The sequence below is a fragment of the Anastrepha obliqua genome, chromosome 1 (genome assembly GCF_027943255.1).
Source record: "Anastrepha obliqua isolate idAnaObli1 chromosome 1, idAnaObli1_1.0, whole genome shotgun sequence".
Lineage (NCBI taxonomy): Eukaryota > Metazoa > Arthropoda > Insecta > Diptera > Tephritidae > Anastrepha > Anastrepha obliqua.
This window is the reverse complement of record NC_072892.1, coordinates 64,650,025-64,663,306: the sequence shown is the minus strand read 5'-3', so window position 1 is coordinate 64,663,306 and position 13,282 is coordinate 64,650,025. Positions and strand designations below refer to the sequence as shown.

General features: G+C 35.8%; 2 protein-coding genes across 2 annotated transcripts; both read left to right on the top strand.

The window, feature by feature from the left end:
• Positions 1-1,597: 1,597 nt before the first annotated feature.
• LOC129244671 (leucine-rich repeat-containing G-protein coupled receptor 5-like) lies at positions 1,598-3,701 on the top strand. The gene has a single exon (XM_054882444.1). The coding sequence runs from the start codon at positions 1,774-1,776 to the stop codon at positions 3,577-3,579; it is 1,806 nt and encodes a 601-aa protein (XP_054738419.1). The 5' UTR covers positions 1,598-1,773; the 3' UTR covers positions 3,580-3,701.
• A 5,408-nt stretch (positions 3,702-9,109) lies between these two features.
• Positions 9,110-11,743, top strand: LOC129244666 (leucine-rich repeat-containing G-protein coupled receptor 5-like). Its single transcript, XM_054882431.1, has one exon. The coding sequence runs from the start codon at positions 9,262-9,264 to the stop codon at positions 11,029-11,031; it is 1,770 nt and encodes a 589-aa protein (XP_054738406.1). The 5' UTR covers positions 9,110-9,261; the 3' UTR covers positions 11,032-11,743.
• The last annotated feature ends 1,539 nt before the right edge of the window (positions 11,744-13,282 follow it).

The following is a 13,282-nucleotide window of genomic DNA, read 5'->3' as shown; positions in this document are numbered from 1 at the left end:
TCAGCAGTAATTCTTTTCTCAAATTGAAGAAGAAAGCAAGATTTCACAAAAATTCTGTTTTCTGGCATATGAGGCATGTTTGACTACGGAGAAGTAATAGCACATTTAAACTTTGGGCAATTGACAAATTTTGACAAATTCAACCATATGTATATACTTCTGAGCTGTCTAGTACAACTAATGTCATCTTCTAAAGGCCCTTATTTTCAAGTGATACTCTAAAGAAATAAATACTACATTTTTATTTTATTTTTTATTGTACTTTTTTATATTTTTTTATTTCACATTTTTTTAATATATATTTTTTCACTTTTTTTTTAAATGTATTTTAATTTTTTTCATTCTTTTTTTGTCATATTTTTTTAATATTATTTTAATTTATTTTTTTACTTTCTTTTTTTTAATTTTATTTTTTTATTTTATTTTTCTTTACTTTTTTTAAATTTTCTTTAAGGAATTAATATTATGTACTACTAATATAATCTTACATGTTGTTACAAAAAAAACGTGATTTCCAACATAAAAGTGAAAAAAAAACTAGAAATATCGTAAGTTTTTTTTTAGCATCCGAATTTTAATCTACGCAACTGTATTTGAATGTATAAGTATTGTAGAGCTGAATAAATGTGCAAATTACGTATACTCTGCTAAAAAAGTATCGCAAATTGGTCAATAAAGCACAAAACATTTATTGCATCGCCTTCAAAGTGGCCGCCTTTGGATATACTCCACTTTAGAAAGCAAATAAAACCAATCATTAAAACATTTGTCAAACCCACTTTCAGTAATCAACTTTAGTTCAGGCTATGAATTATTTCTAATGTCTTTTATTGACTGAAAACTGATGCCACGAAAAGGTAATTTAAATTTTGGAAGTAGAAGCAAATCAGTCGAAACCATATCAGGTGAATGTTGGATCATTTTTGTTTTTTGTTTCTTTGGCCAGAAATTCATTCAAAACTATAGACTTGTGATATGGTGCGTTATCACGTTTCAAAGCTCAAAAATTCGTGAACATTTTCCCCATAAATCGGGTATTTTTCTACAAATTTAAGTTTGGTCACTCACTTGGCGCGGAGTGCAAAGGAGGTATGTTTTTTGGTATTTCTAACTTCACGTTAAAAGCGCTTCTCCACTTCCCGGTACTTTTTTGACAGAGTGTGTATACACAAAATGCACATTTACTTCTCATTTATAGAACTAGAGCGATTTCTGATCAAGTCGGCGTGATGAGAGCACTGTGAAAAATATTTATAAGGAAAAAAATGTGAAAACAAAAAATAAAAACATGAAAAAAACGAACCAGAAAACGCAACTACAAAAACAGTATAGGTCAATTTTATATAAATTATAGCGAAATGATGATTTATAATAAAGGCGGCAGCAACAACAATGTCACGGCAATTGTTTGTAATTTGCAAAATAATAAAAAATTATAATATTTCAAAGGAAAAATGAGCAACACAAAAACAAATCATTTGCATTAATAAAATATCATTAAAATGAAACACACATTTTACAATTATTTTGAATTAATAGAACAGCGAAAAACAACAAAATTTTAGCACGAAAAATAGTATTGCACCAATGGGATCAGTTAGAACGCGAACGTCGGTGAATACGGAGCAAATTAGCTAAAATCGAAATTAAAAAAAAAATCGACTAGCAATAAAAAAAAATTAAGTTCAGTGTCACAAGCAAAAAACAACAAAAAGCATTTTCAAGAACTCATAAACTCCAATTCAAGTGACTCATTCTCCAATTCTATCCAAGATGAATTTGAAATGTGACCTCGTCATATCGCTACTTGCTCTGAGCCTGTTCGCGCTTAGCTCCGTGCACAGCGCAGAAAATATGTACGCACCTGAAGACTCAACTGAAGAGAGTATGGAGCTGAGTGTACAGTCGGCGGAGGTCAGCAATGCTTCACCACCAAACACTGCAGAACCGACGATGATCGCATCAACACAAATGACGAATCAGTTTGAAACCACAAATAGTTTCGAAGAGCCACGCCCACAAATGCGTAATATTAAAACTTTGGACGACCATTGCCTCAAAGGCTTTTGCTACAACTTCAACTATGGCCGACTCGATGAGGTGGCGTTTTTCGATATCAAACCTGATGTGCACATCAATAAAGACCGCGCCACCTACGACATCGTCAACGAGCACAACTATGACACGCTGATCTTTGAGAAATCGACCTTCGCACGTTTTCCGTTGCATCTCTTCTATGCGATAGGTGTGAAGGAGTTGGATATGCGCAATTGCTCCATACAAGTGATGACGTGGGAGTGCTTCCTCATGTCACAAGATTTGCGCATCTTATTGCTCTCCAACAATCGCTTGCAGACAATCGGAGCCTCAACATTCAAATTTGCCAGCGATCTGCAATATCTTTTCCTCGATTCCAATCGCTTGACGCTTCTACATCCCAGTAGTTTTGAGGGTCTAACCAAGTTACGTTATTTGGATATGCACCAAAATCTTTTGACGCAATTGCCGGCTGGTTTGTTCGATCAACTGCCTGCCTTGGAGGAGTTACATCTGGATGATAATCGTTTGCATACGCTTAACAATCAGCTCTTTCTCAATAATCTGAATTTGAAGATTCTCACGTTGGGCGCGAATCGTCTGCAAGACATTGGCGAGAATACATTTCGGCGTCAGGCACAGCTTATCATCTTGGATATTTCGAACAATCCCGAGCTACGTACACTTGTCTTGAAGCTACAGTTGCGAAATTTAGTGGCTTCCAATTGCGCACTCCAGCGTGTCAATATTTACGGATATGTCCGTAATGTCGACCTCAGCTACAATCGCATACTGGAGCTATACTTTGCCGAACCGCAGCAGCTGGAGACGCTGAACCTACGCAATAACTCACTCCAACAGATTGCCTCATTATCGCGTGCTACCAACTTACAAGTGCTGGACTTGGGCGATAATCCCGAGTTGGGCACGCTGCCCTCACCATGGCTAGCCAATGCTCTGAAACGTTTGGACCTCGGCAACACCGGTTTGCGACAGCTGCCCATTGAGGCAATCGCCGACCAAGAGCAACTGAACTTTCTCAACGTCTCCTATAATCAGTTGCGTGAGATCAATCCGCTGAACTTCCCGTATCTAGAACAATTAAGTCACTTCGATATACGCGCAAATAATTGGAATTGTTACAATTTAAATATTCTTATGGAAATTCTGCTAAGCTCGCACAAAATTATTTATGGTTATGACGAAATAGATCCAGAGTATCCGGGTACATACATCAATAAGATCGCGTGCATGTATCGTTTGGAGGAAGATAGCGCAGAGGAGGACTTGGCTATGAGCAGTCAACAACAGGTTGAGGCGGTTGAGGCGGTGAGTGGAAATACTCTTGGCCAATTAGCGAAGCTGCGGAAGAATACGCAAGAGCATGTGGAGACTTTTCGCAGAGAACTCAAAGCTATTGTGGGCTTTTATGAACAAAAATTTGATCGCGCTTTTCGCATGATCGACGATTTGAATGCGCGTTTAGAGAAGTTTGAGCGTTTCAATGAAACGATTTTGCAGCATGTCACGATTACGGTCTAAATTTTCGGGCACAATTTAATTTGTTTTAATCTTAACTTTATCTTAATGTTTTCCAGTACAATTCGAAGTGTTTAGTTTATATTTTCTTTTTTTCGAAAAATAAAAAACTTTCACAAACTGTAGTACATCTCTGACTTTTTTGGTATTTCAAGAAGTGCGTTTCGATTTTTAAGCACTTTTGTGGACTTTTGACTCAACAGTTTTGCTGTATACGCACTAAATTATGGCATTTTACTGCATTATTTAAACTATTAATCACTCACAGCCGTGGATTTCGTCTAAAGGGAAGTTTCTTCAAAATAATAATTTTTTAATGGAAAATTATGGATTACATTTTTCCAGAATTTTTATGATTTTTTTGCCGAAGCTCGTTTGATTTTTCTAATACTGTAAGACACAAAAGCAAAAAACATAACAAGTTTTCGACAATGGATTCCGATAAAGCGGACAAAAAATAGTTGTTTGGGGAAAACAGAAATCCATTATTTCTTTATTTATATTTGTCAAAGAAAAACTGTAAAATGTACCGAATTTTCTCTTTGTTGACTTCCATTATTAACACCCTGTAACTCACAACTGAATGGAACAAACAAAAAATAGTAAACGAATTTTTTAGTGCGAAATGTCACCTTGACAATGAGCATAAACTTTGAATTGTTTGATCGATACTTTACGAGATATCGATCACTACAGCCATCTACCGGGAATATAATGGATTTTTTGTTCCTTAAACAAATATATGCTTATCAGCGATTTGAAAGTTTATGATGCAAGTTTATTTCTTCACATTCGTATGCTGAATCTGCATGGTGTTCAGCTGTTCCATGTAAGGAAAAAAACAACGTCGAACATTTTTGTGGAAGATTTTAATCTTCTAACCTTTTAATAGATTGTTTTGTTTTGTCTATCGTACGCGAAAGGGCAGCAAGAAATACGCATAACAGAGGAATATGAAGAGTTAAAATGTACTACACAAATATTTAAACGCCAGAAACAAATCAAGGCGGAAAATTTATAATAAAGAAAACCAAAAAAAAATTAAACAAAAGACTTTTTCACCCAACAAACAAATACATATGGGTTACTTTCTGAGCAGGAGCGCTTATATCTATTTGCATGCCGTGATCTAAGCTGCAATTACAAGCACAAAACGAAAGATCGACATTTTTTTCTTTTATATGGAAGGAAACACCCAACACGGACATGAAAAAAATTGTCAAGCCACTTGAAACTTCCACTTTATTATACCAAAATTCAATAATTATTCTGAAAAATTTAGTGAAAATTAGTTGATTTTTTTTTCAGTTGCACAAAGTTTGAAGCTTGGATTCACGTGGTTTTTGTAGGAAAATGAAGCACATTTTCATAAAAAAAAAAATATTAAAATAAAATGCGAAACAAATAAATGGTCAAAACTTGTCGATAAGTCCCTGTGTTATAGTTATTTAACACAGTTTATATTCCATTAAATCTTATGGCAATCTGAACGCCAGGTTTTTTTCACAATGTACATAGTTCTGCGATTCTCTTTTAACCCTTTCGGTACGGAAAGCCGCTAACGGAAATACAAATTATTTTATATGTTTAATAGTTGCAATGGGTGAAATAAAAGTCTTTTGTCCCATCAAAATTATAGGTATCTTCAAACACTGCCGGGACATATAAGTCCCGTTCGGACCGAAAGGGTTAAGGGTTGGTTTTATACCAGAAAGAAATAAACGAATATCAAGGCTTTACTTGAATTTATAGGGTAGTTTGAAAGTTGTTCCAGCTATGCGAATATGTGACTTGTACGATTATATTTAGGATTGTAAGCAATAAAAAAAATTAATTAAAATTTTATAAAAAAAATTAATTAAAATTTTATAAAAAATTTGAAAAATAAAATTAAATAAGTGTAAATAAAAATAAAAAGAGTATAAATAAAAAAAAAAAATAGAAATAAAAAAAATATAAAAAAAAAACAAAATAAAAACAACAAAAATAAATAAATAAAAAATATTTAAAATCATAAAATCAAATTATTCGGACGATATGGCGTGTAGGTGTTGTTGGAAACAATGAAGATGATGAGTATATCAGTCCCTTTTGTGGACCACCACCAACAACACTTCATTGGTTACGCATCACGGATTTTTAGTTTTGGAGTGTACGAGGTGTGTTCAAAAAGTATCGCGAATTTCATGTTTTTTTTTCAAAAATTATTTATTTATTCATTAATATCTATTTTGTTCCCTTCAAAGTAATCCCCATGAGATATTATGCACTTGTGCCAACGTTTTTTCCAGTCTTCGAAGCACTACAAAAATAATTTTTTTTTTTATCTTGTGCAGCTTCTCCTTCGATGCCGTCTTTTTCTCGTCAAGCGTAGCGTAGCGTCGTCCTTTCGTGGGCCTCTTCAGTTTCGGGAACAAGAAAAAGTCACAGGGGCTAGATCTGGGGAATACGGTGGCTGTGGCATCATTAGTGTATTGTTTTTGACCAAAAAGTCGCGCACAAGCAACGATGTGTGAACGGGGGCGTTATCGTGATGCAGGAGCCAATTTTTGTTCTTCCACAAATCCGGGCGTTTCTGGCAGATTGCTTCGCACAAATTGCGCATAACTTGCAAGTAATATTCCTTATTGACCGTTTTACTCTGTGGCAAGAACTCATGATGCACAACGCCCCTGCAATCGAAGAAAACGGTAAGCAAAACTTTTACATTCGACCGAACTTGGCGCGCTTTTATCGGTCTTGGTTCGTCCGGCAGCCTCCATGAAGATAATTGAGCTTTAGTTTCCACGTCATAACCATAAACCCACGATTCGTCACCAGTATGACCGTCTGGAGCAAATTTGGGTCGTCGCGGACAGAGTCCAACATCTCATTAGCAATGTTCATGCGATGCTGCTTTCGTTCGAAATTGAGCACTTTTGCTACGAATTTTGCGGCGACCCGTCTCATGCCCAAATCAATAAAAAAAATCAAATGGCACTAGGCAATCGATATGACTAGGTCCTCAGCAACTTCTCTAACGGTGATTCGACGATTCACTTCATCAATTTTTTCGTCTGTTGTTGAAGTACTCGGGCGTCCAACACGTTTTTCGTCGTTCACATCTTCTCGGCCTTCTGAGAGCATTTTGTAGCACCGATAAACGTTACTTTGGTCCAAAGTAGCTTCTCCATATGACACAGTCAACATTCGGAATGCATCCGCGCACTTAATTTCGTTTTTCTCACAAAATTTGATACAGGTTCTTCGATCCATCCTTTTGAATAGGTAAAGATCGAAGACGAGCCGAAACACGTGCAAGCAGAGCAGCTGTCAACAATTAACTGAACATTCAAAATAGCCGAATTCGTCGGATGAGTGAGAGACATGAGTACCAACATATCGCCACAAAATAATATAAATTCGAATATATGTAGCCTGCGAAAATTCAAAATTCGCGATACTTTTTGAACACACCTCGTAAGTGCTGCGTTGGCGAGAAGTTAAAAATTAGGACCGTCAAAAGAGACCCGTTTTCATACTTAGCTTCCAATCGATGTTTTTCTTATGACGTTTAATAAACATTTCTGACGAGCAAAAGCCTTCTAACGGCGAAGCTTCAATTCATATGCCACCCAGTTTAGCTTCAGGGCTTTCAGGCGCATGGGAACCGCTGTTTCGATTCTGCAAGCTTTTCTTGCATTTGACAGTAGTTTTCACAGAGTAACGCCTGCAAATCACACACACGGATTAGCACATGGGCTGAAAAGTCCCGGAACTAACAAAGATTTGTTCATAATTAGCATCATTCATCTACGTAATTTCCATCAACAACAACGCATCATTCCAACGCTGCTCTAACATTTCAATATCACTTTTGTAGAACGATTTATGCCTCAAAAGAAGCATCAGTTTCAGCGAAAATCTCTTCATTCGAGCAAAACTTCTTACCGGCGAGCATTTTTTTAGGTCTGCTAGACGGTGGGAGCCAAATGTGGCGAATACGACGGATGTGGGAGCAATTCGAAGTTCAATTCATCTAGTTTTGCCATAGTGAGCACTGTTAGGCCTAGGACTTTTCAGCCCATGTGTTATGTTCACCATATAATTCCGCCAGCATTCGATGACTCTCGGAGGTATTTCTGCTTTCAAATTTAATATCATCTTCTAAAGCCCCTCATTTTTAAGTGATATTCCAAAGAAACAATAAATAAATTTTTATTTTACTTTATTTTTTTATTGTACTTTTTTATATATTTTTTAAAATTTCTTTTATATTTTTATTTTCAATTTTTTAAATTTTAATTTTAATTTGATTAAAATTTTTTTGTTTTTCTTTTTTATTTTATTTTTTTATTTTTTGTTATCTTTTTCTCATTTTAGTTTAGATTATTTATCTATTTAATTTTTTTTTCCAGGAATTAATTGTATGTACTACTAACATAATCTTACACACCCCTGAAAAAATAGTAATTACCGCAATTTTTTTGGGCACCCGAACTTTAATGCACGCAACTGTATTTGTATGCCTAAGTATTGTATTGTAGAGTTGAATAAATGTGCAAATAACGTATACTCTGTTAAAAAAGTATCGGAAATTGGTCAGTAAAGCACGAAACATTTAATGTATCGCCTTCAAAGTGGCCGCCTTTGGAAATACTCCACTTTAGAAAGCAAATAAAACCAACCATTAAAACATTTGTCAAACCCACTTTCAGTAATAAACTTTAGTTCAGGCTATGAATTATTTCTAATGTCTTTTATCGACTGAAAACTGATCCCCGAAACGGTAATTTGAAATTTGGAAAGAGAAGCAAATCAGTCGAAACCATATCATGTGAATGTTGGATCATTTTTCTTTGTTTCTTTGGCCAGAAATTCATTTAAACCTATAGACTTGTGATATGGTGCGTTATCACGTTTCAAAGCTCAAAAATTCGTGAAACTTTTCCCCATAAATCGGGTATTTTTCTACAAATTTAAGTTTGGTCACTCACTTGGCGCAGAGTGCAAAGAAGGTATCAATCATTTGCCGCCATCTAATCTTGTTTTCTGGTATTTCTACCTTCACGTTAAAAGGGCTTCTCCACTTCCGGGTACATTTTGACAGAGTGTGTATACACAAAATGCACATTTACTTCTCATTTATAGAACTAGAGCGATTTTTGATCAAGTCGACGTGATGAGAGCACTGTGAAAAATATTTATAAGGAAAAAAATTGAAAAAAACATGAAAAAAACGAACCAGCAAACGCAACTGCTAAAACAGTATAGGTCAATTTTATATGAATTATAGCGAAATGATGATTTATAATAAAGGCGGCAGCAACAACAATGGCGCGGCAATTGTTTGTAATTTGCAAAATAATAAAAAAATATAATATTTCAAAGGAAAAATTAACAACACAAAAACAAATCATATGCATTAATAAAATATCATTAAAATGAAACATACATTTTAGAATTATTTTTGAATTAATAGAATAGTGAAAAACAACAAAATTTTAGCACGAAAAATAGTATTGCACCGATGAGATCAGTTAGAAGGCGAACGTCGGTGAATACGGAGCAAATTAGCTAAAATCGAAATTAAAAAAAAAATCGACTAGCAATAAAAAAAAATTAAGTTCAGTGTCACAAGCAAAAAGCATTTTTGAAAACTCAAAAAGTACAATTTAAGCGACACAATCACCAATTCTGTCGAAGATGCACTTGAAATGTGACCTCGTCATATCGCTACTTGCTCTGAGCCTGTTCGCGCTTAGCTCCGTGCACAGCGCAGAAAATATGTACGCACCTGAAGACTCAACTGAAGAGAGTATGGAGCTGAGTGTACAGTCGGCGGAGGTCAGCAATGCTGCACCACCAAACACTGCAGAACCGACGATCGCATCAACACAAATGACGAATCAGTTTGAAACCACAAATAGTTTCGAAGAGCCACGCCCACAAATGCGTAATATTAAAACTTTGGACGACCATTGCCTCAAAGGCTTTTGCTACAACTTCAACTATGGCCGACTCGATGAGGTGGCGTTTTTCGATATCAAACCTGATGTGCACATCAATAAAGACCGCGCCACCTACGACATCGTCAACGAGCACAACTATGACACGCTGATCTTTGAGAAATCGACCTTCGCACGTTTTCCGTTGCATCTCTTCTATGCGATAGGTGTGAAGGAGTTGGATATGCGCAATTGCTCCATACAAGTGATGACGTGGGAGTGCTTCCTCATGTCACAAGATTTGCGCATCTTATTGCTCTCCAACAATCGCTTGCAGACAATCGGAGCCTCAACATTCAAATTTGCCAGCGATCTGCAATATCTTTTCCTCGATTCCAATCGCTTGACGCTTCTACATCCCAGTAGTTTTGAGGGTCTAACCAAGTTACGTTATTTGGATATGCACCAAAATCTTTTGACGCAATTGCCGACTGGTTTGTTCGATCAACTGCCTGCCTTGGAGGAGCTACATCTGGACGATAATCGTTTGCATACGCTTAACAATCAGCTCTTTCTCAATAATCTGAATTTGAAGATTCTCACGTTGGGCGCGAATCGTCTGCAAGACATTGGCGAGAATACATTTCGGCGTCAGGCACAGCTTATCATCTTGGATATTTCGAACAATCCCGAGCTACGTACACTTGTCTTGAAGCTACAGTTGCGAAATTTAGTGGCTTCCAATTGCACACTCCGGCGTGTCAATATTTACGGATATGTCCATAACGTTGACCTCAGCTACAATCGCATACTGGAGCTGTACTTTGCCGAGCCGCAGCAGTTGGAGACGCTGAATCTACGCAATAACTCACTCCAGCAGATTGGCACATTATCGCGTGCTACCAACTTACAAGTACTGGACTTGGGCGACAATCCCGAGTTGGGCACGCTGCCCTTATCATGGCTAGCCAATGCTCTGAAACGTTTGGACCTTGGCAACACCGGTTTGCGAGAGCTGCCCATTGACAACGTCTCCTATAATCAGTTGCGTGAGATCAATCCGCTGAACTTCCCGTATCTAGAGCAATTAAGTCACTTCGATATACGCGCAAATAATTGGAATTGTTACAATTTAAATATTCTTATGGAGATTCTGCTAAAACCGCACAAAATTATTTATGGTTATGATGAAATAGATCCAGAGTATCCGGGTACATACATCAATAAGATCGCGTGCATGTATCGTTTGGAGGAAGATAGCGCAGAGGAGGACTTGGCTATGAGCAGTCAACAACAGGCTGAAGCGGTTGAGGCAGTGAGTGGAAATACTCTTGGCCAATTAGCGAAGCTGCGGAAGAATACGCAAGAGCATGTGGAGACTTTTCGCAGAGAACTCAAAGCTATTGTGGGCTTTTATGAACAAAAATTTGATCGCGCTTTTCGCATGATCGACAATTTGAATACGCGTTTAGAGAATTTTGAGCGTTTGAATGAAACGATTTTGCAGCATGTCACGATTACGGTCTAAATTTTCGGGCACAATTTAATTTGTTTTAGTCTTAACTTTATCTTAATGCTTTGCAGTACAATTCGAAGTGTTTAGTTTATGTTTTTGTTTTTTTTTTTGTTGAAAAATAAATAAAGTTCGCGAACTGTAGTACATCGCTGAGAGTATATACTTTTTTGGTATTTCAAGTAGTGTTTATCGATTTTTAAGCACTTTTGTGGACTTTTTTGACTCAACAATTTTGCTGAATAAGCACTAAATTATGGCATTTGACTGCATTATTTAATCTATTATTGACTCACGGCTGTGGCTTAAGATTTCGTCTAAAGTAAAGTTTCTTTAAAATAATAATTATTCAATGGAATATTATGGATTAAATTTTTCCAAAATGTGTATGATGATTTTCTTATGACTAAATAACAGAGTCAAATGTCTTAGCTCAAACTCGTTTGATTTTTCTAATACTGTAAAACACAAAACATAACAAGTTTCCGACAAAGATTCTGTTACATGGGACAAAAAAATATGCTTATCGGGGATTTGAAAATGTATTATATAACGGAATTTTATTTCTTCACATTCATTGTGAACATCACGATGGGCCATGAGCCTGAGGTGGTCCCACAGTGGACAACCACTTCAACCTAACCTAACCTTTTGCACATTCGTATGGTAAGTCGGCACAGGGAACCACGTGATCGGACACAAGAGTTTGATTGAAGGTAGGAAAAAAAGTGGGGTATTCAAAATGTTTAACAACAAAATAAAGATAAAAATAAAAATAAAGATAAAACTAAAAATAAAAAAGGAAAACAAATTTATAAATAAAAAAAATAAAAACAATTTATAAATATATTGGAAAAGAATTATTAGAATTGAGTACCAAATATTTTTAAGAAAAAACTAAAAATAAAAATTAAAAAAAAGATAAATAAAAAAATGCAAAAAACTAATATTTGAATACTCCATATCAAAATTTTCAACTTGAAATAATCTCAAAATTTTTTAGCTTACTTTTTATTCTGCTCAAGTGCACAAATAATTTTAATTTAAACTTAAATTTAAGGTTATATTCAAATGCAATTATATTTAAGATTACAAAGAATCATCTTCGCTAAAAAATGTTTTGAAAAACTTTTACAACAAAAAAAAATTTAGAAAAATATGTTGGTATTTAAAATTTTTAATCAAACAAAAAAAAAATGTAAATAAAAAAAATTAAATTTAATGTAAATTACAAAACATAAAAATAAAAAAATTAAAAGAAAATAATATACAATATAAATATTGAAAAAAATTATTAAAACACTCCACATTAAAATTTTCAACTTGAAATAATCAGTATAAGAAAAATTTTACAAAACAGAAAAAAACACTAAATTTACAGAAATAAGTTCGTATTTAAAATTTTTAACCAAAAACAAAAGAAAAAACAAAAAAAATGTAAATAAAAAAATAAAAATAAAAAACTAATCAAAACATATATATATAAGGTTGTCAAAAAAGTCTTGCGGTATTTTTATTGAATTTTCAATTGTTCATAAAATTGGTTATAATAATGCGATTTAAGTCAAATATTCGCCGTTTTGTTCGACGACGAGTTCCCAACGAGATGCCAACTTCATAATGCCCCTCTTATAGAAGCTCGCTTCCCTATCGTCAAAAAACTCGGAGAGCCAATTTTCACAGGACCCTCTTGTGGACAACTTCCGACTACCAAGCTCGTTCGCCATGGACAGAAATAGGTGGTAATCACTTGGTGCGAGATACGGACTATACGGTGGATGCAAAAGAACCTCTCATCCGAGCTCCCGGAGCTTCTGGCGCGTCACCAAAGATGTGTGTGGCCTGGCATTGTCCTGATGGAAGACAATTCGGCCTCTGATGATCAAAGATGGCCTCTTCTGCATGAGTGCTGCATTCAAGCGGTCTAGTTGTTGGCAGTACAGGTCCGAATTGAGCGTTTGGCCATAGGGGAGCAGCTCATAGTGGATGATTCCCTGCCAATCCCACCAAACACACAGAAGAACCTTCCTGGCCGTCAATCCAGGCTTGGCCACCGTCTGGGCAGCTTCACCGCTTTTCGACCACGACCGTTTGCGCTTCACGTTGTCGTAAGTGACCCACTTTTCATCGCCAGTCACCATCCGCTTCAAAAACGGGTCGATTTTGTTGCGATTCGGAAGCGATTCGCATGCATCCATACGGGCAAAAATGTTTTTTGCGTCAAGTCGTGTGGCACCCATACATCGAGCTTCTTTTTGAATCCAAG

Coding starts and splice junctions, on each gene's coding strand:
- LOC129244671 (XM_054882444.1), top strand. CDS start 1,774: ATGAATTTGAAATGTGACCTCGTCATATCGCTACTTGCTCTGAGCCTG.
- LOC129244666 (XM_054882431.1), top strand. CDS start 9,262: ATGCACTTGAAATGTGACCTCGTCATATCGCTACTTGCTCTGAGCCTG.